General features: G+C 40.0%; 2 protein-coding genes across 2 annotated transcripts; both read right to left on the bottom strand.

Moving 5' to 3' along the window:
• Window positions 1–11,924: 11,924 nt before the first annotated feature.
• On the bottom strand, window positions 11,925–16,579 carry LOC123503659 (cytoplasmic tRNA 2-thiolation protein 2-A-like). The gene is made up of 8 exons (XM_045253609.1): window positions 16,331–16,579; window positions 15,922–15,996; window positions 15,489–15,688; window positions 15,038–15,186; window positions 14,245–14,493; window positions 13,830–13,958; window positions 12,797–13,270; window positions 11,925–12,330 (listed from the first exon to the last, which is right to left on the bottom strand). The coding sequence occupies exons 1-8, from the start codon at window positions 16,396–16,398 to the stop codon at window positions 12,232–12,234; spliced, it is 1,443 nt and encodes a 480-aa protein (XP_045109544.1). The 5' UTR covers window positions 16,399–16,579; the 3' UTR covers window positions 11,925–12,231.
• A 448-nt stretch (window positions 16,580–17,027) lies between these two features.
• On the bottom strand, window positions 17,028–23,441 carry LOC123503660 (aldo-keto reductase family 1 member B1-like). Its single transcript, XM_045253610.1, has 10 exons — window positions 23,285–23,441; window positions 21,366–21,450; window positions 20,808–20,975; window positions 20,181–20,298; window positions 19,819–19,919; window positions 19,364–19,436; window positions 18,729–18,867; window positions 18,099–18,261; window positions 17,782–17,879; window positions 17,028–17,354 (listed from the first exon to the last, which is right to left on the bottom strand). The coding sequence occupies exons 2-10, from the start codon at window positions 21,438–21,440 to the stop codon at window positions 17,324–17,326; spliced, it is 966 nt and encodes a 321-aa protein (XP_045109545.1). The 5' UTR covers window positions 21,441–21,450; window positions 23,285–23,441; the 3' UTR covers window positions 17,028–17,323.
• Between the last annotated feature and the right edge of the window lie 2,634 nt (window positions 23,442–26,075).

Here is a 26,075-nt window from a genome sequence, read left to right as displayed (position 1 = left end):
CCGCAATGGCTGGCGTGTGTTGCGGGAAGCAGGAACGCACCACAAGACACCCTCGAGGCTTAACTGACGTAGCAGAAAGGTTGTACTGTTAACACTTGGTGCACAGAAATAAATGCATTCTTTAACTATGAGTTCAGACGCTCTACAAGTCCATTTTATTCATAACTTCCAAGCAAAAACCGGTATGGTCCCTCTTACCAGTCTCTCCACAGCCAACCAAGGCCGGCGTTATCCTGTAAGTTACTGCTGCTGATGATGATGATGAATATGATGATAGCATTGCACTCTGGTATCGCAACACAAGGAGCATAGTAAGATCTTAGCAATTATATAGATTTTCAAAATTCAGTGATCTTACTTTTTTATGTAAGAGGGGAAAACTGGCCAAGAGCAACATAAAACGAAAAAAAAAAAGGCCCACTTAGTTGCCAGTTCCCTTGCAGGTCTAAGATTGCTAGCCAAAAAAAAAAAAGGATAAATGTCTTGAAACCTCCCTCTTAAATTAAGTCAAGTCATTGTAAGTTGGAAATACAGAAGCAAGTAGGGAGTTCCAGAGTTTTCCAGAGACACTTGACCGTATCTGGCATTGTCGAGACCATCGTTTTCACTCACTGCAAGTCTCAACACAGCGCGTCACTCTGCGGCTCCAAGTCATGTTTCCTGACGAGTACATCGTTTGGAAGTATTTTGCACAAATTGAGATGAACAACAACGGAAATAATATACAGAACATTTCCTTAATGCATTTCAACAAGTAAATAATGAACAGCAAACGCAAAGAGGAAGGGAAGAGCGGGTACATTTAAGCATTATTACATCAATTATTGGGGCGCGAATGATGAAAAGCTAGAGTGGCCGTGATGAGAGCATGGCGTGTGTTGCGGGATGCAGCAAGGCACCACAGGGAGCCGCACAACTGCGCCACCAAACTCATAATTGGAAGGTGAAATAAATTGATATCTCCACAAATCTGTAAAGGCTTGAATAGACTTCCGCATCAGCAATTAGTGTTTTAAGCTTTACTTGCAATTACTGTATAATTAGACAGAAATATTAAAGATACTCTGCGATTACAAAATCACTCTAAAAAATGCATTACCAAATATATCCTTACACTGCTCTGCCTCCCTAACAAGTTCACTCATTTTCTAACTAGCTGCAGGGACTTATTCTTAAATACTTGTAAAATTTTGCCATAATTACGCACTTTGGGGAGTTCTCACCAAGCTTCACCTCCCATGCACCTCATTTGTTGCTGGTGAGTAAATACATGTATACTAAAGTTCCGGGAAATAAATGGGACAGCAGACTGAATACACTTTAGCAATAAGATGTTCTGAAACACAACGCTAAAATGTCCTGGTTGAACGTTTTGCAGGTAAAAGAAAACTATAAACTGAATGGATAATTACAGGTTAAAGGCAAAAAGGCCTCGCAAGGTTACCATTGTCATCTCTTCCTAAACAAAGAAAGTCACTTGGTGATATCTCCAGAAAGGATATCGTATGAACGTTATCTTGAATGATTTTCGTGAGCCTGACAGAGCTTCATAAAACATGCCTTCCTCAATTTTGCACCAGCAGGATATAAACTTTTTATTCGTTCTTTCACTCACTGTTTCTTTCTTGACTTTCTTTGTTCTGTTCAGTATTTTTCTAAATTTATGTTTTACTGTTACCATCTATCACTTGCTCATAATTTTTTTTCTTTCTTTTCTTCTAGTCACGAAGTGGTTGCGCTGTGCAATGAGCTCTTTTCTATGTTCAGATTTAATGAAGAAACAAGCTGCTGCCAGTTGAGAGAAAATATAATCTAAATACACCAGAAAACTCAGCAGTATTTGATGGACGGATCAGAAACTAGACAGTGTGCATCTCCTCTGAAAAAAGTTTTATTCTCGTAATCCATCTGTATGATAGACGTACATGTAAAGAGCGCACAGTGTCATAATTACCGTTACCGTGAGAGTCCACTTCAGAGACAAAAATATCTATCTGTTTTATTACCATTGGTATAAATGCCTTTGAATTCAGTCCTTGTGTCCAGTCCACACTGTACATTATCTATACATATATCTTATGCTAAACTATTTCCATGGCTTGCAGTAGAAGTGTTAAAGACAACTATCATATACACATTGCACTTAAATTGAAAGATGTTATCATGCGCGAATGGCGACTCTCAACCTTTGTAATGAACCAGACACCAGACACCAGACACCTGCAGCTCCCCGCCATCCCACCACCGTTGTGACTACATCTGCGATGGCCCTGGCAATAATGAATAATAATAATTCCCGCCCACTTGTATTCAACAAAAAGAATCATCCAAAGTAATGAGAGAGAGAGAGAGAGAGAGAGAGAGAGAGAGAGAGAGAGAGAGAGAGAGAGAGAGAGAGAGAGAGAGAGAGAGAGAGAGAGAGAGAGAGAGAGAGAGAGAGAGTGTTTTAACTTCTATAGTGGAACATTTTCTGGCTCATTCTTGGAGACTTCAATGTTCACCACCAACATCAATTTTCTTTTCCCTTCACTAACCATGTCAGTGAACTATCCTTTAACTCTGCTATCCTCCTCGACCTAGGTCAGCTGGTACAACACTATACTCGTATTCCTGGCGGCTGAACTTTACAGTGAGGAATCTCCCGATGTGCACTTCATTACAATACTCGAGCTTTGGAGATTTGCCCCATGGCCGTCGTTGAGTGCGCGCTGGCCTGGAGGTAGCTAAGATCCTACAGTGCAAAGCTTCCATGGCTAAACTATCATAAACAAACCAAATTTCTAATGGTCTAGTGCTGTAATGAAGCGCATAGCGGGAGACTCCCCATCGTAAAGTTCGCCTGTCATGAACTGGACGACGAGGAATTCCCATCGTAATATTCGCTAGTGAAATATTCTCCAAGTCTACAAGGTAATTGCTCGCCAGAGGGACACTGGCTATTTGAGTACTTAGGCATTGGAGATTTGGCAGTGGTGATTTGACCATGAGAGCTTTGCACTGTGGAGATTTGACCACCTTTGGGATGACGTGCACCCCATTGCCGACATTGCCCCAACATGGGCGACGCATGTCACCCTACTCTTGTGCTGCTCTACACCTCCAGGCGACCCACCGCCAGGCCTGCTCCGGCCCATTATAGCGGCTACGCATCAAACCATCTCTATAAGTTCATAATCTAGGTCTTACGATTTTTATAATCAATACATTCTTTCCTGCATCACAGACCATAGATAACGTAAAGGAAATATGTCACGGTAAACATTGCTATTCTAAATTTCTCTCCAGACTATGATTAAATTTGTCCCTCTCTGTTCAAGAGTTAGGTCGTGACAGGAAGCGAGACACAATAAAATCACACATCATCTTTATTGTTATTTGTATCGCAGTGGAGACGTACAGTCAAATAGTGTCGCTTTATTCCCAATCAATCGTTCAAGATGACTAAGGGGAATTGGGAATTTATTCTTCCATTAGTGTTTTGTTTCAATGAACCTTGTGTGGTCTATCTCCCTTTAAGGAAGACTTCACCATGGCGTATATATAGATACTGTTGTTTATATATCTTTTAAATTATCAATATCACAGTTCTCTTAACGAATTACTTGCGGGATGAAGAAATGACACATTGAGCGACGGTGAAACGGAATGCCATTGTTGTGAGGATGACAATTCCTCTTACAACATAGCGAAAGAAACTGCTCCATGTTGTGCATCATAGCGGAACACAACGGCAGGATAATGGTGACGGTGAGCGAGATGTGGAATTGTACAGTAAGAGTGCTACCCCTCGGAGGAATGATTCAAGAACTCGACCACCTCTGCCATGAAGAGCTAACAGGGTGAAGGATTATTCCTACGTGAAGACAACACTGAAAAGGATCATCCGGTATTTCATTCACTCCCTGCCTCAGTTTGCTAAAGGAGGTTCTAAAATGCTCTCTCTCTCTCTCTCTCTCTCTCTCTCTCTGTTTGCTATGTAACATTTCTTTCAGTTCGTCTTGCTTCCCATAACAAAATTTCCCTTGACCACAACAAAGCTGAGACACCGATCCCTCCACGACACAGCGTCCAGACTCTTGATGGAATCTCCGTCCCCCCGCCCCGCTCCGCCAGCCTTGCACCGTCCCGGCCCGCCCCGCCCCACTCAGGTGGCTTCGTCATGTACCCAACACAAGAGGTCAATTACGTTTAGCCCATCCCGCGCTTTGGTTGGAACGGGAGCTGCGTCACTCGGCGGCGTCCAGCAAGCCCGACGGGATCAGAGGAAAGGAGAGGAGAGGATACGATGCAGAAGAGGAAGAGGAGGAGGAAGAGGAGGAGGAGGAGGAGGAGGAGGAGGAGGAGGAGGAGGAGGAGGAGGAGGAGGAGGCTGCAGATCGGCGCGCGGCAGGTTGCTTGGGGATGCAGGTGGGGTAGGGGTCCGCGTGGCAACAAGCACTGGATCCATAGCGGGGCTGCGACACGCACTGTCTGGGTGAACGGTAGGCGGCGCCGCACCGCCACCCTCGGTAACGCACACGAGCGAGCTGTTGATGGTTTCTATCCCTACCCGCCCCCGTCCAAGCCCATCTCCAGCATCCTGAAAGCGGCATGCACGATTCTCTCTCTCTCTCTCTCTCTCTCTCTCTCTCTCTCTCTCTCTGCATTTCTTTCACCAGATTGCTCGTGCTCGGCTACCGTGCAACTTGAGTCCTTCAATGAGAGTTACACAGTGGCAGCAGCTATTAACTACATACGTATGTTTTCTTCCATAAGGGGCGTTACTAATGTTACTCACCTAAAGTCCTTTGTAGTATGGTGGAAAAACAGCGATAAATTACAAAAAAATAAAGAAACAAGAAATGAGGATAAAATGTAGTTGTAGCAGTAGTAGTAGTACTGTAGAGGTGGTAGTAGTAGTAGTAGTAGTAGTAGTAGTAGGAGGAGGAGGAGGAGGAGGAGGAGGAGGAGGAGGAGGAGGAGGAGGAGGAGGAGGAGGAGGAGGAGGAGGAGGAGGAGGAGGAGGAGGAGGAGGAGGAGGAGGAGGAGGAGGAGGAGGAGGAGGAGGAGGAGGAGGAGGAGCAGCAGCAATATTAACACCGTTATAACTATTGTTTCTGTAATTGTTACTGTTGTTGCTGTTGTTACTGTTGTTACGACTGCTGCTGCTGCTCCTGCTGCTACTAATGTTGCTGTTAACGCTAGTGTTGCTTGTGAGTGAGGTGTCGTAAGTGGTAGTACTATTGATATGCCCCATGCTGCGATATCTCTAGCAGCAGTAGTGAAGAGTTATCAGCTACGGCCAGAAGAGAAAGCATTAATTGTTGCTCCTGTAGCGAGACTCATCGATCACGCGGCCCACTTCTCCTCCCCGCCGAATTCCCTTTCTTCTCCTGCGCCCCAAGCCCCGCCACCTCTTGTCCCTCGCTTTCATGCACTTAAGTATGCAAGGCCGATTAAAGCAGGAGGGAATAAAGAAAAACTAATTTCACGTTTCATTTCCTGCTCTTCTCTTTAAGCAAACAGGAACTCTTCATTACCTCACCTCGCGATACAAAAGCAATGCAGTGTGGACTTGTATGTTAACACTATCATACACATTACCAGGAAGTATGGAAGTACTTGTCACTCCTCTCGGACACCCTCACTATGAGGATTTAATACCATTCATTCCTTTGAGAGCGTACACTTTATTATCTCCCTACTTCCACCTCCCCTACTGCCCCTCATGCATGAACGCTTCCGCCCACACTGAACGTCATTGCTCAGGGAGTGGACGTGGAAAAGACAATGTGAAGTATCTGACCTCTTCCTCGCATCCCGCCTCCTGCAGCCGCGTGTCGCCACCTCCCCATGTCAGTAGTTCGTTCAGTTTTCTCTTCCCCCTCTGCGAAAGAAAACAAATAGTCCAACCCCTTTTCTAAATACTACGAGTTAAATTCCAAGTACGCTCAGTAAGGCAGCCGGCGCATGCACGCTGCTTCAGTGACCGCCCAGCCACACCTGGAAACAAACAGACGGCGGCGAACTACGAAGTTATCTTGCTTTTTTTTTTTTCTTTTATTGATGAAAGGCGGGCGTGCCTGAAAAACAACATCTGAGCCGGAGCATTCCCTTTCGACCCTCTCTTCTTACCTTGCCCAGTCCTTCCATGCACCCACACTCGCACCCCCCGCCCAACACACGTACGGCGCCCCTATAAAAGCCGGCGCAATCCCAAACAACCACATCCTGCCAGCCAGTGGTTTGGAATGATCCAAATGAACCACCAGGAACACTCACTGCTGCTTCCAGAAACGTGTCTTCTTGTGGTCAGGATTAACAATATTCTTCCTTCTCTCCATATCGCCTCAACACCAGAAATGGGAAGGAAGTGGTTCTCTAACAGAGTGGTAGATGAATGGAACGGTCTCAGTAATCATATTGTTAGTGCTGGGTTAATAGGGAGCTTTAAAAGAAGATTAGACAAATTTATGGTAGTTTTGTTCACACAGGGACTGCCACTGACGGCCTCTTGCAGCTTCATTATATTTTTCTATGTTCTTAACAGCTCTGAATTAAGTTTTAAACTAGAGAAACTCATGAATTAAAGAATGAGTTTCTAAGTCTTCTTTAAATAATAAAAGATAGATTATTATAACAGCACAGATACGCCTTTCATTTATCTTTAAAAGATAATCATCAGCAAAAAAATTAATAAAATCAACAGGTAACATAACCGCATTCATCTGCTCATTCCAGTTAAAGCGATGAGCCTCTCCGTGTTGCTACAATGTACTCGTGTAACTGATGACCAAAACACCTATACAGAAAAGAAATCCACTGGTTTTGAAGGAGACAAAAAAGCAACACACACACACACACACACACACACACGAACAAAATCACTTTTCTTGGAAAAAGAAAATAGAAAACGAATGATCCTCTCAAGCTCCCATGCAGGCCAGTGGGTTGGTGGCCACAGGTCGCGCCACAGTGCGACTGAATTTTTCCATGACTAAAGAATCCGTCGCTAAAAGGGAAAAAAAAAGTTTCCAGTTTACGAGCCACGGACGCAGAAACCAAGTGCTTCACGGGAGAGGTTCGCTTCTAAATTATGGCATCAAGTGAGGGAAGACACTTTGGAACATTCCCAGATTCAGACAGACAGACAACAGACAGACGAACACTGACGACGTAAAGACAGAGTGAGATAAGACCTCTCTCTCTCTCTCTCTCTCTCTCTCTCTCTCTCTCTCTCTCTCTCTCTCTCAGTAACATAAGAATTTGGTAATAAAATCTCGAATTCTGAAGTCTATTTATCAATTAAACTGGCGCCTGAAGGAAGTCGTCGCCCGGTATACAGTACATACCCGCACCTGTAGCGGAACCATCACGGAACGGTTATTCTTAGCAATTTCCGTAAAAGAAAATATATATTCATTGTAATAAAAATTAGCCCGTCCTCTCTAATCAAAACTAACACTGTACTGTGACACAATGAATGAACTTTGGCAGATTATTCTTTTTTTTTTTCTTCTTTCTTTCTTTTTTACGTTAAGGCTTACAGCGCCTGTGGGCACACTTGAATAGTATTTAGGAGGCGCTGTTCAGCTTCCGCCCATTAGTGGCGCAGGTAATTTTATTCATAGTGGTACTAACAGGGTGAATCTCATGGAGTACTCTTCTGATTTATCAAAAAGTAAACAAGGTTTCTGTTTAGTATAGAATGTTGTAGAGATGACAGTCTCAGACATCGCCCTTAATATTTCGTATGGCTTATGGAAACCTTATTTTATATGATCTTAATGAAAATTTTACTGTTTTAATGCTGCGAAGCCTCGGACATATCTAAAGCGTTTTATGAAATTTTGCACTTGCCTTAAAAAAAAAAAAAAAAAAACCTAATCCTCTTTTCATAACAACCTTCTCTTCTTCAGTGACAGTCGACTGTCCCCGTCTGGCTGCTACGTACACTGAACATCCTGGGTTTGCCAAACTGGACACTTCAAATCTCTCTCGTTAAAGAAGCTTATATGAAGTTCTGTTTGTTTCGTTTGTTGAACCAGTCACATCTTTATACCTTGATACGACTACGAGAGAACCATAAGCGCGCGCGCGCACACACACACACACACACACACACACAAATGGACCTGGAACACACAACCTGGACAAGATCAGCCCTGGGGCCCGGCTGCCAACCGTCCCTGACAATCCCTGCCCTCCCATTCCTTCAAGTGAGGATGCGCGCTCCCCCAGACACGCACACACAGCGACACAATATCATGCCAGCCAAGTATAACACTGCAATTAGTTAAGACGAACATTCAATACAATTCGTTATGAATCAACAATACAGTATTAAAGACAATGTATCTCTGCTGTTATTGCATTGTTATAGGAGGTGGGAAGTGGTCGAGGAGGCGTCGTGGAGCAAGTGGTCGTTAAGCCACACGATCACGAACACCATTAACCAAGCGAACGAATTTATGCTGACTTTTTTACGAGTCAATGTTAAGTAGTTCTTGTCTTTAATTTAAAAAATGAACTATGTGAGTCATACTTTGTTGTAAGAATAATTCGTACAACAAAGTATTTCATACAGCACATCATAAGTGTAGTCGTGAAATACTACGTTAATTTGTTACAGTTCAGTAAATACACTTCAGCGATATCATACGAGAAAAGACAAATATAAAGTGAGTTACATCATGCAAATCAACCTCTGAACCTATTGTTTGTTTAAGGAAAGAAGAAAAGGTTTCTTATTTAGCCAGGTGATTTTGGTAGGCAATAAGAACTCGCTTCATCCGTTTGTCGCATCTCAGGGACGTAAAATTCTGCCGGGTCGCGACGCCTGGAGAGCGAGAGGTGCACGTGGGGCTGGTGGTCAGCCTCAAACCATGAGAAAACCCACATTAAAATCAGCTCCGGAAAGTAAATAATCAAGAGAGAGTGTTATGGGTGCTCAAGAGACGGCGCTGCACCGGGCTGTTACGTGGAATTGAACCTTTTTTGAGTGTGAGGACAATAAATGAGTTTTGGAGGAATGAAGATTTCGTGGCACAAACTGCTCACCCATGAGAAACGTTTTCCTCCTCCTATGACCCTCACTGGAAGGCAAGGCAAGGAGGCTCGCCCACCTCGGCCAGATCTAACCACGCCACCACCTCACTTTATGCACTCTCTTCAACCCAAAGTGCATTGTTGTTGTTGTTGTTGTTGGTGGTGGTGGTGGTGGTGGTGTGTGTGTGTGTGTGTGTGTGTGTGTGTGTGTGTGTGTGTGTGTGCAAGCTAAAATCCACACCATAATGGTTGAATTATATTGGGTAGTAAAACTGTACTAGTAAATACCAAGACTGCGGCGGGTAACCTGTCCACCGTGTTTGTCCGATTCTTTCAAAATGAAGGAATGAGGCACACACGCCCAGTTCCTCTCTCCTAAGCTATCTTTCGGCCACGTCCAATGACAAGCATATACTTTCTTTTCTATTCGATATACGTAATTTACGTAGATTTGTTCCATAAGATCTGCACGTAGCTCCATGCATACTTTTTATCTTTCTTACCCTTCCTTCTCTTTCTTTTAATGTAAGCTCACTCGTTTACGACCGTCTAGGCACGAACAACAACTACATACTGGATACCACCTGTAATTCACCTCGGTCGCCTGCTGGTCACCCAGCCAGTCTTCCCCATTACGGAGCGAGCTCAGAGCTCATAGACCGATCTTCGAGTAGGACTGAGACCACATCAACACACAACACACACCGGGAAAGCGAGGCCACAACCCCTCGAGTTACATCCCGTACCTATTTACTGCTAGGTGAACAGAGGCCACACATTAAGAGGCTTACCCATTTGCCTCGCCGCTTACCGGGACTCGAACCCGGGCCTCTCGATTGTGAGTATAGTGTGCTAACCATTACACTACGCGGTGTGTGTGTGTGTGTGTGTGTGTGTGTGTGTGTGAGAGAGAGAGAGAGAGAGAGAGAGAGAGAGAGAGAGAGAGAGAGAGAGAGAGAGAGCGTGTTCCCCTACTGGGCCTCACACTTAGTTCTCCGCCGCACTTCTCCCTCCCCCCGTCCCCACCTGCGCTGATCCGTCACAGGCAATCTTCCTTACACTTCCCGCTTCCTTTCCTTTGAAAAAAAAAAAAAAAAAAAAAAAAAACAGTAAAAACTCTACTGGGAAATGGTAAACATGACCATTGCATCTCCTGAACCTAAGCCGCCAGCATCTCCTGAACCTAAGCCGCCAACCGGCCCGGCGAGGTAATTATCCCGCGGCAAGTCTGCGGGGGTCATGGCAGCCAGTCTTCCCGGCCACCCTATTACACGGGCAAGTTCTGCCGTCCCTCTGACCTCGGCCACAACACTTGGCGTCGTTTTGGCCACTCTGCAATTCTGGCGAAGCTTATTTTGTCCGTGTAGGCTGCATGAGAATTGATGTAAAATGAAGGGGTCAGTAAGATTTAAGGATACCGGAATTACGTAAACTGGGCTTTATATTTGTCGGATATATTGTGTACGCTAATGGCATGGCCGGCGACAGGAGACAACCGCCTTGGACAAGTCTGAAAACGTTCATATCCACAAAGAATGAAGCAATTGTCATTCAGTTTGGTATGTGGATAATTCTGGAATGATGCTCAAGTTCAGTCAAAGTGTTGCTCGAACGTTCCCTCAGAAATTAGAGAAAACCTTGGGTATCTCTTAAGGAATACATATTGCCTGGGAAAGGACGCACCGCTCGGCACACAAAATTTGGCCGCCCATCGCGGGTCGTGAGGTACAGATTTGTATGTAAATCTGCCATTTGGACCTGCATGTTTTTAGGCCAAATTACCTGTATTGCCTCGGAAAGGTGGAAAAATATTATTCACTGAGGTCTGCTAGAACTCCCCAGTGAGGACCCAGCCATACAAAATACAAACTGTCTCAGTGATAGGGCACCTACAGTCCTCCGCACTCTTACTTCATGACAACCCCTCGTGTGTGTGTGTGTGTGTGTGTGAGAGAGAGAGAGAGAGAGAGAGAGAGAGAGAGAGAGAGAGAGAGAGAGAGAGAGAGAGAGAGAGAGAGAGAGATATATATATATATATATATATATATATATATATATATATATATATATATATATATATATATATATATATATATATATATATATATATATATATATATTACTTAACAGAGCTAAAAGCTTAACAAAGAGAAGAGATGAAATGATGGAACAGAAATGTCCTCTGACAAGGGAATGAAACAGGTAGTAGTGGAACAGAACTAAATAATGGTAGAGATATGTCAGAAAAAAAAAAAAAAAACTATAGGAGGTTACAGCGAAGAGGATAGATGCCATAGTAGAGAAGTTTGGAAATCTAAGCTTTATACCAGACTTTTTTTGACACATCTATGAAAACAGCTAAAGTTTCACAAAATTTCTAAAAAACTGAATAATGAAGGTCAAAACATCACCATTAGAACAGACACAATGGAACCCATACTGGCAATCAGACAAAAGGTTGTACAGTGATGGATGTCTAAGAATTTACCTGTTGAGATAAATTTAAAAAACTCTAAAACGGCAGTCAATTCAAGCAATAGGGTCGTAGTTTCAAGGGTTAGTATTGTCATTTTTTTCTTTTTTTTCTTTTCTTTTCTCAAATGCAGTAGGACACAGCACTGTTGCCACCATAGAAATGTGTGCTTGTCTTCACATTCAGCTAGAAGCAACAGCGTGGCTGTTACACGAATGGGTTTTCTGAAAATTTTGTTTCTATATTCCAAATCATCTTATGTAACATTCTGGATACATTTCAGGTAATTGAACAAGTGCAAACCATGCAGAACCTTAAGAAATTGGTTGCAAAATCATACTTAGCCTTCAATGGATCTTGATCACAAAACTAAAACCAGTGTAAGCTTTGCTATATGTACTTCAAGTGCATATAAAAACTTATAAAAAGTCTTCAATTTTAATATCTTATTACTAATCACAACTAATACTAACATCTATCTATCTATATGTTTGCATATATAAATAAAAACTTCTGAAACATAAAACTGTTTGTACACAATATCAATTAAAACTACAACACCCAATACCCTTTAGTACCTCATGATGGTATTTTCTGATGACATTCTTAAGTTATTTTTTTCCCTATTGTTATATGGAAATATTGGCTAAAGGCATAACTTTTTTTTACCTTTCTGTAACATATTGTCATTTATTGTCCTTTCAAAGCCAAGTGCTCTCTTTTGTAAGCTTCTACAGCAAGAAGTCTTGAATTTGTTCTTTCATGATTTTGCGCTGCTTTTGCTCTGCCACTGTTGCCTGCACTTTGGCTGGCAGAAGACCTGTGTCAGCCTGGAAATTGAGGGAATATGTATATCAATGAGTAGCTACAGAGCAAAACTATAATTCATAAACTTTTCATCACTAATATATGGTACAGTTAAGATATACAAGACCAGGATGGAAATTCTAAATTTTCCATTATTTAGCTGAATATACTTAATGTAATGGCTGAGAGAAAGAGTGTCACCAGTGCCATTAAGTAACAAGATATTTTTTGTAACTACAAAGTGATGATGATGATGAAAGACCAACTTCTTACAGAAATAAGACCAAAACTGAAGGAAAAATCTGCAGTGATGTAATTACAGGCACATTTGTTGACATACATATCTATTAACCCACCATTCTTTCTCAGACCTCAATGAACATGAAGTATCAACCACAGTTTCAATGGAAACTTTCAAAGATGCTAATGGTGAGTAATATGAATGGCATCATTCCAAATACATCAGTAAAGAGTGGAAGTTTTACATACCAAGTCTCTCAGAGTAACACGGCAGCCATAGCACAGGCACTGCTCCAATGTTTTGGACATCTCCCATTTTTGGTCCACATTCATGTTTGTCTTGCTACAACCTCCTCCAGCTTTGGCACAACCACACATTCCACCACCAGGATCTGGGGACGTTTCTCCATCACTCTTTACTTTGCCACATTCTTGGACAGGAACTGCATTGATTTCCTGAGGTCTCTTACTTGAATATTTCTGGGATACAACAGTAGCATGAAGAGCAGAAGCTTCTCCTTTTTCTGTATCTAAGGTTGATCCACAAAGTGCACAAAAGTCATCACTTGTAAGGGAATCAGCACTAGAGTCATGTTCTTTTTCAGCCTGAGTGGTTGTCGATACCAGTTTATCACCAGTGCGAAAAATAGTTGGGATGGTTGCTGGAAAGTCATTTTGCAATGATCGGACAAACTCCTCTGTACAGGATGCTATACTGGTGTTCTGTAATAGAGAAAATGGAAAAGATATAATAATAAATTATATGTACATATACAACAATTAAAAGGCAAATGACTCTAGGCCATGAGAAAAATACCTTCTAGGATCTACCTATATGTCCTTCAAAGTCTGTCTCATGTGACTCCACACACTTAACACACTTGTATTGGTGAAAACATCCCAATTTGAGAGCCAAGGAAACATCATGCATAACATGAAGGCATACCTGACACTTATACCAGAATAGGAAGTGAAAAAGCAAATCAGACCACAAAAAGAAACCATAAACAGACTACATCAGGGAGATGCCACTTTAAAGGCTAACCTCCTGACCTCTAATCAAGACTACAAGCAGCACTTATCAACACCATGTCAAAACCTATGCATCAATTTCTACTGCATACATCACGTCAAGACTGGTCTAATCTAATGTGGTTTAGCCAATTTACAGAAAGATGACTTCTACATGTTTTGTGCTCATACAAACTTTTTTGAGGGAAATAATTATTATTACTAATTTGACACTTTTTTATTTCTTATTCTATACAAGATGTACACTTACTTTGGGCTGAAAAGTTGGAGGTCTTAATACAGTGATGTCTTGGAGGTTTAGGTAATGTAAAATTTCATTCTCTAAAAGTTCTCTCATTGGACGGTACACCTCTACACTTTGAGAAGCTGCTTTAAAATGCTGAAAAGAAATGTTCAATTATGAGCAATTTTGTAGACCAACTTATCTATTTAAAGGTCTTTCAACTATTTCCAGTACATTTTGTCTTTCAAAATGTAATTTTCCTAGATCATTATCTAATGCAATACAAGCATTCATTGACTTACAACCTCTACAACTCATAATCATATGTGCACGATACAAAGAGGACAACATATAATCAACTATGGTTATCGCTAATGACAGCAAAAACTTCTATAGCAAATTCTAAACCATAACATATATACAAAACAAATACTTCACTTACCACTCTTGCAGGAAGCTGAGAACCTCTTCCCAAAGCAACCTGTGACAGAATGCGCACAGACAAAGTTGTGGAATTGTCACCCAGGAACATTTTCCTGAATCCCAAAGAATGAGCACACTGCCTCAGCACAGTTTGAAGTAGCTGGTCATGCAAATCTTGCTGAGCTGAAGCACTCTTACATGAAGTAAAAAGTTCACAAAATTTCTTTCTAAGATTTTCATCAACTGTGTGCTTCATTTCCTTCCATTCCTGAGGGAGAAAAGGAGCTTATCTGTTATCAATGCTAGAATATAGGAAAACATAGATGCTTGAGATCTTTTACGAATATATATCAACATGCAATTCATAAAAGAAATAAAATGTCTAATAAAAATACATACAAAAACATACTGAATACTATTGTGTACATTATCATCATAAGAAGCACAAAATGAAGATTACTATGACAGGGAAGTTGCAATTATATCCTAATGCATTGTACAAATTAAAAGATATAATGCATGTAATGCAATACTACATATGTCATAATGGTTTTCATATCAAAGACTGAAAATTACAATGTATATAAGAAATTTACAAATGAAAGCACAGAGCAATCAGTATCATTAATATTTGTAAGTAATTCAGAAAAAACATACATACTGTCATCAAACAAAACAAAAAATAAATTAATAAAATTTGATAGCATATAGTAATTTACTACAAATAATCAAAGTTACCATACATAATAAATTGCCACACGTTCTTATAGAGCAGTAAAAAAAATCTAACAGATACAGCCAGTCTGATCCACCTGTGTCCTGAGGACTGGCAGGACGGGCTGCAATGCCATGACTTGCTCCAGCGCTGCTACATAGCACTGGAATCCCAGGGAGGCCACCTGTTCAACAACCTTGTGCACATGATCACACACTTCATCCACACTTCCAAACAAGACACACTCTGTTTCCAAGAAAAAATAAAACTATAATGCAAGTATATTTTCCATGATAACACTGCTCTCAGAAACTTATACCAGCTGATAAGACAAGTAGTACTACTTAGCAAATAAATTAAGTAATTACATCATTATCTACAAGTTTTATTACTACTAGAATCATATTTGATGCCTTTTCCTCCCACAGAGGAACTATGGAACAGACAACCACACTAGAAATGTCATAAGTCATCTTTCGGAACTTACAACAGAAAATTATCAACATAGAAAACATCACCAAATCTTGTAGACACATATATACAAATACCATCTACGTAGAGGAAAACAGGATCAAAACGCAATTTCTTGTGTGAGCTTTCCTGAAGTCCTTCTCTGATAAGATGAAGCAATGCAGTGGAGGAAGCACCACCAGAAAGGCCCACCAGTATTCGGTCCCCAGGATGGATCTGCTTTGATTTTCCAATTGTTGAGCGAAATTTGTGTGTGAAATACGCCAGGAAACAGTCCCTATAAGGCATGTTAAACAAACGTATCACTAATATAATCACATAACATTTATGATAAATATGGACAATCAGAATAACATATCATTTTCTCCATAAATATTTTCATCGGCCTTATGCATCTTACTTAAATGTAGAAAATTTAAATGTGAACTTTCATAAGCCTCACAACATAGCAAAGATCAATTTACAAATCATAAAGCATTAAGTGTACATTCTCAAAGGTCGTGTAACTACCTGCAGTACGCGTCTCTCACTCTCAGCACAACTTCAGCCACGGCACTGGCACACTTGCGGCACATCACATCCCCTCTGAAACGATGAATATCCAATGATAGGCCTATATGTATGCCATGAAAGGCATACTGTGGTACAAATAAATATTCACTCCTTGAAATACAAAGCACTGCTACAAATACACAGGATGAATCTTGAGTTATTGGTGGTGAATCTTAAACATACATGTACTCAACAAGAAGACAAGAATAATTTATACCATACACTGTCAATTCGTCACTGAATAGTATTTTTTTTTCTTTTTTTCTACTTGTGATAAAGCAATACATGGTCTGCCTCCTATGTGATGTAACACTTAATAGACTGCTGCCAGTGAAATGAAGTCTATATCCTCTCTCTCAAGACTTACTTGCTGATGTCTAAGGTTCCTGTGGCTCGTGTCATTTCAATAACTCCATCTGGGTCAACGCTACACATTTTGACTGATGTTGTAGTGAGTATGGCGCCTTCACACACTCTTGCGGCACTAAAGTAACGTGCAGCAATCAGAGTAATGCCACTGCAACACTCGCCTCTCACACTCACAGGGCAGTGGGTGGCAGCCTCACGTGGCGCAAGCAGGCAGCGGCCACAACACGGCACTGTGACTTTGTTGACGTTCGCGTCGATCCGGATTTTATGTGAGCAACATGGACATTTTATACTTAAGTTGGTCTTAGGTAGCAAAAACGACTTTTTTATATGGTCTCTAAAAATAGACTAATGAATAAATAAATAAAAGTTTGCTGTAAGTCATGATTTAAGGAAAATGGTTTTAGTATTCTCACAGGTACGTTTCGGTATCGTTTATAGTGAAATGCATTAAATCCAATTATGTATAGACTAATGTTTATTTGCCAAGAAAGCTACAGATACAATGTACAGATATACCATAGAATAACGTCTTGGCTTAGGTACAATAATTTCTAAATTTCCATACATGTGAATACAGAACTAACAACAATAATAATAATGATACTACTACTACTACTACTACTACTATTAATAATAATAATAATAATAATAATAATAATAATAATAATAATAATAATAATAATAATAATAATAAGAAGAAGAAGAAGAAGAAGAAGAAGAAGAAGAAGAAGAAGAAGAAGAAGAAGAAGAGGGAAGAAGAAGAAGTTGAAGAAGAAAACCCAATGAAATAACCCCATCAATATTTTTTTACAGGGAATTTCTTTCATTCTATTTTTGTGTGGAACATTAAGATAAGGATCTCTAAATCTATGGTTGTCACACCTTGATTAAAAGATGTTTAATTCTATAATATGTTACCATGCATACTGTTCCCACGGCTCCACACGTCCTCTGATCAGGATCTACTGGAATCTTGTTAGAGCCACGCTTAGAAGGGGTACTCGGGATGCCTTTCAAAACTGAAAATTAGAATATATTTATTATAATGTCTTCACTGAATCCTTTAAACGCAGTAAACTCACCAATGTGGTAAATTCAACTAAATGTAACGTATCTCAAGTCGTCTAAACTCACGTAAACTTTAAATCTATACTTTATTTCATGGTTTATAAATGTTTTCCTACATTACTCTGTTACTTACGCAGTTTCATTTTTTAGTAACGTAGCAACGGTCTCATCTTTATTGTTGTTCCTTTTTTTCGCGGTAACAGACATAAGTAATAATTTGCATAACTTTTCTTGCTACATTACTTGCATATTGATCCAAGCAATTAATATTAAACGTGTGTCGGCTTTTGAGCATCACGTGTCAGCGTATCACTGATGTACATACCTACTTACTCCTATTTCATGATTTTCCTTATACAAAGAGAGAAAGAAAATTACCCTTTGTAAAAGTCACATGTAAACATTCTGACAGCTCCGTCTCGGTTAAGAGTGTCCAGTTGTGCCATCTCTTCAGCACTCAACTCGAAATCAAAGACCTAGTGGGAAGAAAAAAAGTCAACATAAAGGAACATACAGGAACTCATTGTGTAAAGGAGACGTAGGGTGGAGTCTCAGAATGTTCATCCACTCCAGGGATTTGAAGAGACACAACAGCTTCCCATCGCTCACCATGAGGCAGCGTTCTGTATTCACAAATATAGATGATCCAATATTATAAACACATACGTACATTCGAAAGAAAACCTTGATTCTACCTGAAAATTCTTCTTAACTCGTTCCACTCTGACAGATTTGGGTATGACAATGAGGCCGTGTTGAATCAGGTGACGAAGGAGAATCTGAGCTGTTGTCTTCCCTCGCTGGCTGGCAATCTTCGCCACTAGTGGATGTTCAACAAGGGGTGGATGTTCCTCTGTCCTGTAAATAATGGGCTAAAAAAGTAGAGCTTTGTCATTCAATTAATTTCGCAATTCTCACACTGTGTAATTACCATCAACCTAACAGCTAAAATAGGAATACGGCATATCTGACCTACGACCATCGCATCCTCCGACCTCCCCTCACCCGCTTTTCCCCTTTTACGGCACCCAACTCATACAACCAACTCGTCACTTAGGTGAGTTGGACATTTATTGGATATTGTAAATTTATTGATCCGTTTGCCAATTATCAACATTTTATTATGCATTGCAGGAAAAAAATAGCAGTGTTTAAGTATTTTACTGCATTTTTAAGTGACATTTTTTAGGGGAGGAGGAGGGCGATTTCCCGGAGTCTTGTCATTCAACTGCTACTTTTTTGCTTCTCACAGCGATTTTGGAAGAGATTATGGTCCTAAGTGAAGTGCACAACTATATTACAATAATTACAATAAGTTCACCAACCGTATTTCTAAATAAGGTGCTCCAAGGGGATAAAAGGCACACACTGTGATGCCGTGCTTGTCACAAACTGCTCGCATATCACGTTGCATGTGGTAGGCATGGACCTCTACTTGCTGGTTGGCAGGCTTGATGCGTCCCACTGAGATATTCACAAGGAAATAGTATATAAAAGTATGATGAAAAAATATATATGTATATAATAGTTTCTGAAAACCAAGCAGCTAACACAAAAGAACACAGTTTAGCTTCAAAATTTTCTGAATATCTTATTAAGACTTTACCAATGATTGAATATGATTTTGGGAAAGCATTGTTCTGTGTGTGTGTGTGTGTGTGTGTGTGTGTGTGTGTGTGTGTGTGTGTGTGTGTGTGTGTGTGTGTGTGTGTGTGTGTGTGTGTGTGTGTGTGTGAGACGTTTTCTTCAAGCTTCATCTGAAAACAGACAGTAGGCCTACTTTAAAGACGTATGAGCAGCAAGCCACTGCACTCAATGAAGAATGATCTCAAGGTAAACTAAACACAACGACTGTAGAAAATGTATCCCAGTTTTGCTTTACATAGCCAGCTTGTGGCAAGTTTAGGGGATACAAGTAGTTTTTTATGCACAATTTCTTAGAAATAAACTCAATCATTACCTTTAACAATTCTGTCCAGTTGTTTACTATTGAAGTTGGAGATCCCAATGGATTTCGCTCTCCCAGCATCAACCTAAACAAATGGGAACATTTATCAGTAATAAAAACTTATTAATTTTCATTTTACCTATGCAGTTCAGCAGTAAATGTTCATCACAAAAGCCTGCACTGCTTTCATATTTGAATATATGCATGATACACATCTTCCTCTTCCTCTTCCAGTCTTCAAAATCTTTAAAATTTCCCAAAAAGCATTACAGTTTCTTCACAGTTTGTACCGTGATAACTATTCATTTCTACAATATACATAATATTTACATTCCATCTATTTTGTTCACAACCTAACTCATATGGATATTTACTTAATGTATATTTTTTGCACTTATGGATAAAAAAAAAAAAAGAAAAAAAAAAGACAGAAGTAAAGAACCACTTCTATTGAGAATCATATATACCTGAGCTTCCATGCCTCTCCAGATACCTTCTAAATTAGTCTCGAAGTCCAGAACGGTATTCCCTTCTTCGTCTTTTGGTTTTATGTCATTGTCATCCTTGCCTAAGAAAACAAAATTTTATATTATTTTGTTTCTTTAAATTTATCACTGAAAAGGATGAAAGACTGAAAATACTAGTTGATTTCTGGATTAGGGAAAAGGAATATTAAATCTTGCTGTGCTTTGGTGTGCAGGCTTGTAGATAATACCTCTCCTTCTCCATTACTTCCTAAATATGTGCTGATTTTTTTTTCTCTACGTGTCTTCTTACTTTGCCATTAACTTAAACTAACATAACAAGTCATGATTCGTAGCAGACTTACCTATGAATCCACCAGGGCAGTGGATAAGGTACAGGTCAACATATGTCAAACCCAACATGTTCAGTGACTTTTGGAGGAATTTTGAGACGTCCTTTTCCCGATTACCAATCATTGGCAGCTGCAATGATGGTTAAATAATGAAGGTGAACATGTGTATTTCATCATAAAAGTAATCTAATTGTGCATATTCGAACATTCCTTTACTCGATCGACCTTGAGTGAGAGTAACGGGGAAGGTAAGGCGGAAAGAAAACGGAAGAGTGGAGTGGTGAGGAAGAGAAGGTGAAAAAGGAGAAGGCGGAAAAGAGAGAGTGGTAGAGGGAGTGGGAGGAGAAAGTGAATAGGAGAAAAGGAGGTGTTGAGGACTTGATGGTGATGATAATGATAATAATAATAATAATAATAATAATAATAATAATAATAATAATAATAATAATAATAATAATAATAATAATAACAGCAATTTGGTCAAAAAGTTAAACAGGAGGAAAAGTTGAAATAGTTATACGAACAAACTGCACAAAAAATAAATGAATAAATAAATAGATAATGAAATCACTGCGCCTACCCATTCCACGATTCCAAGACTGACTAAATAAGTAATTTGTAATAAGTATTTATCCTTACCTTTGAAGTGATGAACAAATCTTCACGCTTGAGTCTTCCACCGGCGAACCATTCCTTCAACACTTCCCCGATGGCAGCTTCATTCTGGTATATATACGACGTGTCAATAAGTCGGTAGCCACACTCCAGAGCAGCATTGACAGCAACTTTCGCATCATCGCCGAGGGCCTGGAATTCACACATAATAGAATTTGATGATACACAATGAATGATAAAGTATAATATTCCAAAATACAGCAGGTAATTTATTCAATACAAAACAGTCCACGCCACGCATCACTTGCATCACGCAGGAGACACACCACAATCCACACCCTTCAGTTAGTAGTCAGTCATACCGCTCAAAGCCACATCAAAATGCACTACACATCCAGCTACATAAAAACAGGTATGATACAGCCATACCATACAAAAATATGATTATGATGATCTCTTTCTCATCACTCCCCAAAGCTAGGCTGGAGAAGGGAAGGATAGGGTTGTATTTCATTCAAGATCACTTTGACTTTTGAGGTGTCAGACTCGTAGGACGATGAATGTGAGGTATTCATATCTTACCCGTGATGTCCCAATGCCTATTATGGGCATGTCCTGTCCACTACTGAGGCGAACACTTGGCACCTCGTGTGTCATGTTGTTTGATCTGAAACAGAAGCGAAATGCTGACTGGAATTGGCGATGGTTTACTTCATTACTATGAGGAAAAAAACAAACATGACATTAAATGAATTCCATCAGTTTACTCTGAAATACTAGTAAGATACAATCAAGATTTGTAATAATAACTTATCATCAATGACTCGTTGTTACGCGGATGAGAGCAGTCCAGTGTTTCTACCTCCCACTGTCATGATATGAAGACAGTCATCTTTCAGTACTTTCACAAAGGCACCTAGAGACTCATCATTTGGCAAAACTGGAGACTGGACCTCTGCCCTCAGATATAGTCAGTTACAACATAACTTCCTCCTTCCATTCATATTTCTGGTATTAAACTTCTCTTTCTTCCAGGCTAAACTCCAAAGAATATCTAGCAATATTCACCTGACATACTACTGTGCCATATATAGTACATATATTACTGAAGCTACAGATTGGTAAACATACCATACTAACCTAGAAATAGGCCCCAAGATTTAGAAGTAAAGATAATGACACATAGACATCATATGCAAGTATTCTATTTCGGATATCACCGGCACCGTCTCCGCCACTCACGAGTCACACGGAGTCATTTAGGCGTGAGCTCTGTATGGCGTATACGGCTGCTGCTTGTCATTTTCCCGCGCCCAAGTTACTGACTGACTATTCATAGTATTAGTCAATAAGTGTCTTGCCTTGCCTCGGGGGCAGACGCTGATGGCTGGGCTTTCTCTGTATACATATATATATATATATATATATATATATATATATATATATATATATATATATATATATATATATATATATATATATATATATATATATATATATATATATATATATATATATATATATATATATTTTTTTTTTTATAATATACGACATATTGATACCTGTTATTTAACTGAGCCATCTACACAACTTGAAATTGGTACAATCATAAGGAAGACGTGGTAGTATAATTTAATCAATCTACTACCCAGATTATAGATAGTGGAGTTACGTATCAAATCCACATCATCATAGATATCAGAAATGGAAATTTGTGTCGCAGATCTCATCTGTACTGAGGAAAAAATCTGAGATAAGGCAACATGCATGGCCCGGGGACAGAGGCTATATGCAACACTTTTCGGTATTGCAATGTCTGCTGCTCTTTAGAAATAATGCTTTATGTGTGTAGCTTTCTTGGAATTACTTCTTGTTCTTTTTTTCTGTTTAGATTAATTATGAAGTCAAGTCTTCCACTGAATCGTTTCCTTTCCATCGTTGTTGAAAATATGAAATAACTATAAAATATTTTTTATTTTATTTTATGCAAATTGTTTCAAAATAACATAGCGAATATTTCCTTCTTTAAGTAAACATAATAGAAAATAGAATATTTGCGGGATCAATCTTGATAAGTTTTGCCTAGATCTACTGAATAGATAACGCTCTAAACAAGAATCCAACGCTTTCTGGCATCTTTTTACCCACACTTATTAGCGTCTTCTATTATTATGCTTACGGTAATTTGTTTCAGATAATTGGTCTGACGCGATACATTTTCTATTTACATCTTGATCTTTAAAATTGTAAAGTTGGATAGGAATCATCCCTATCTTTACTTCATAATATTATGTACTGTACAAGGATGTTCCTCACCGCCTGGTGTTTGTGTGATGAGCAAATTAAAACGGCCTTGACAGCCTCCACCCCAGAAGGTTAGCGAGTTGCCTGTATCTATGGGGTTTATTCAAAGCCTATGAATTCTCGCCTCCACACACTCGTTAACTAACTTACACACACCATCTTCCTTCAACTCATGATAGCACTGGAAAGCTACTCACGGTAGAATCCTGCTGGACCAGACCAACTGAAATGGCGAGAAGGTCGGGACGTTCCAGTCGTTCCTCTGAGTGTTGCCAAGCTATCGTCTATCAGTCTCTGTGGAGTTTTCGGTAGCATTGTCGTACACACCATCCTTGATACCAAAGAGCCTTGCTTCAAAATTTTGTTCCTGTTGCTCAATTCATTCCTTACCAATCATAACTATTCACAGTTTGAATTCTCGCATAACTTTCACAAAAAAAAAATATTTTCTATTTTTTTTAAAGAAAATTAAAGCTTTCTGTAAAGTTTTAAGCCAGTGTTAAATTATATTGTATATTCCGGCCTTCTCTGCTGGAGAAGAATGGTATAATAATTATGCATCAACAATGCTGACGTCAGGAGGATGTAGGTATTAGATAAATTTCATGCACCAAGTACTAAGGGGAAAGCAAATTAAAGCAGCAGCAGCTGGACGTCTTTTGACGATGGCACCGCCAAGACCCGACAGCCTCGCGTTATAGCTCACTATACTGTTCACCCCTGGGCCTTGAGATATATCTCTGGGCTGGTTCACCCTATATGAAGTCCGTTCTCGGTGTGGCAGATTCCGGAATTCCCATATGAGTGCCGGTTGACCGCCAATTATCAGATTGAAATTGTCTCCCTACCTGTTTACCTACAAGCCTTCCCCTCCCCCTCTCTCTCTCTCTCTCTCTCTCTCTCTCTCTCTCTCTCTCTCTCTCTCTCTCGTCTATATAAATCATCTAAATCATATTTATTTAGCATTTATTTATCATTAATTTTCAACTTTTTCCCACACTTATGTGAGATAAAAGTCTAGGAGTTTATTTATTATTTTTTTTTCTTTATAGGTGTTCCACATAGGCCGCATCCTCTCTGTTGTTTAATCATCATCTTCCTCATTAGAACATTATGTGATGCTGATTAGAAATTACTGCAAAATTTTCAGCTGCTATGTCTCGTTGGTCACTGCGCGTGACCTGACGCGACCAGGGTGAGGGACCCAAGGGGATACTCCGACCACCACCACCACCACCATCACCACAACCTGGCAGCATTGGGAAAAAAAAATAAATAAAAACCTCTGCCACATGTCATAAAATCTATAAAAATGTTACAATCCTAAACGTCGATACTCATTGTACTAGACTACTATGTTGTTTCCTTTACAGTATACAGAATACATAAAATATCACTTCCAATTATAGCGCATGGATGGCAAATAAGAGAGAGAGACACATATAACGAAGATCTTGCGACGTTCTTTATGATGACGAGGATAACCTTATAAATGTCTTGACAGTATAAAGCAAGTTTTAAGACTGGCGTTATGACACGAGCTCTGAACAATCTTAAGAATAAGTTACAGCCAAGCATGCCAACTCCCCCGCAACATTAATTATATTAACGTTTGTCCTTTAATTGATATTATGTTTACTTGTGCATAAAGGAGAAATGGCAACAGAAAAAAAATGCTTCAGAAAAAGGCATATTCTTCAGCATAGGAAAAAGATGGCACATCAAAAGAAGACAGGAAATTATGACAAAGTTCCTGACCAGACGTAGTGATAATTATTTTTGCATAATACAAGTTTCCAGTAAAACTATATATATATATATATATATATATATATATATATATATATATATATATATATATATATATATATATATATATTCTTTTCTTTCATACTATTTATAACGTTTGTTCAACATATATTAATGTTAATTTTGTTGGAGTTGGGAATTATTATTATTATTTTTTTATTTATTCATTTATTTATTTACTTATCATTTATTTATTTATTTATTTATTTTATTTATTTATTTATTTTCTTATTTATTTATTTATTTATTTTTTTTTTTTTTTGAGAAGGGAAGCGCTAATAGAAAGGGGCAATATTGCAAGGGACACGTGAGGAGTGTAATGCAGTAGAAGCAGCAGCACGCCATTTGTCCTCAAGTGACTGAATAAACACAGTAAATATCAAAATCACACGAATTGAATTAACGTGAATCTATTACAACATTTTGTTCATACCCTTCTCTCGTTTTTCTCTCACTCACTCTGGTGTATGGCGAGATCTTGTAACTGTATGGCGGCGGTGGGCCTGGCGGTTGTAAGCGGTGAGTCGTAGCTGCTTACTATTGATCCCCGCGGTGCGGCGACAAGGCAGTGGCGGTGAGCACCAAGCGGAGGATGAAGCAGTTACCTCTTGTGTGCGGGTGGTATTGGGTGCGGTAGTGTGACGCTGGCGCCCATGGCATCCTACCTGCGAGCGAAAGGAACACAGGAGAGCAATCTATCGAACCTCCGGCGTGGAGTGCGGGAGAAACTTCGCAACGGGGTGTTTAAGCTGAGCCATGGGCGGAGGGGGAGCCGCAGGTCTGCTGTGTGGGAACACTTTCGCATGGTGGAGGACGAGCATGGCATGAGTGTGGGTTACGCAGGCTGCCTTCATTGTTTCGACGTTTTACGCCATGACGCTCATGTGTCCGGTACCTCCTCCCTTTTTAGCCACCTGCGATCCTGCCCGGGCCCTGCTGCTCATGGGGCCCACCTCCCTGAGCCCGCGGATCTGTCTGAAGTAATCGTGAAAGAGGAACTGGTGGAGGACGACCCGCAGCATGGACAGCAGCAAGATCCTGAACTTTTGGAAGCGTCCGTGGATTGGCTTGCCTCGGAATTGATGCCAGCACAAGTCCTGCACGGTGAAGGATTTATCCGTCTGGCACAACTACTGGTGGACTGTGGGGCGCGGCAAGGTACCAGAGATGCCATTGTCT

This window comes from Portunus trituberculatus, chromosome 14 (genome assembly GCF_017591435.1).
Source record: "Portunus trituberculatus isolate SZX2019 chromosome 14, ASM1759143v1, whole genome shotgun sequence".
In the NCBI taxonomy this organism is placed as follows: Eukaryota; Metazoa; Arthropoda; class Malacostraca; order Decapoda; family Portunidae; genus Portunus; species Portunus trituberculatus.
This window is presented reverse-complemented; position numbering and strand designations above follow the sequence as displayed.

Excerpts from the sequence above, each read along its gene's own strand:
- LOC123503659 (XM_045253609.1), bottom strand. The coding sequence starts at position 16,398 with ATGTGTAGCGTTGACCCAGATGGAGTTATTGAAATGACACGAGCCACA. Across the intron at positions 15,689-15,921 it reads GTGAGAGACGCGTACTGCAG|GGACTGTTTCCTGGCGTATT; the intron begins GTAGTTACACGA and ends CATGCCTTATAG. Across the intron at positions 14,494-15,037 it reads TGCCAGTCCTCAGGACACAG|GAATGGAAGGAAATGAAGCA; the intron begins GTGGATCAGACT and ends TTTCTCCCTCAG.
- LOC123503660 (XM_045253610.1), bottom strand. The coding sequence starts at position 21,440 with ATGACACACGAGGTGCCAAGTGTTCGCCTCAGTAGTGGACAGGACATG. Across the intron at positions 20,976-21,365 it reads TAGGCATTGGGACATCACGG|GCCCTCGGCGATGATGCGAA; the intron begins GTAAGATATGAA and ends TGTGAATTCCAG. Across the intron at positions 20,299-20,807 it reads ATTTGTTCATCACTTCAAAG|CTGCCAATGATTGGTAATCG; the intron begins GTAAGGATAAAT and ends CCATCATTGCAG.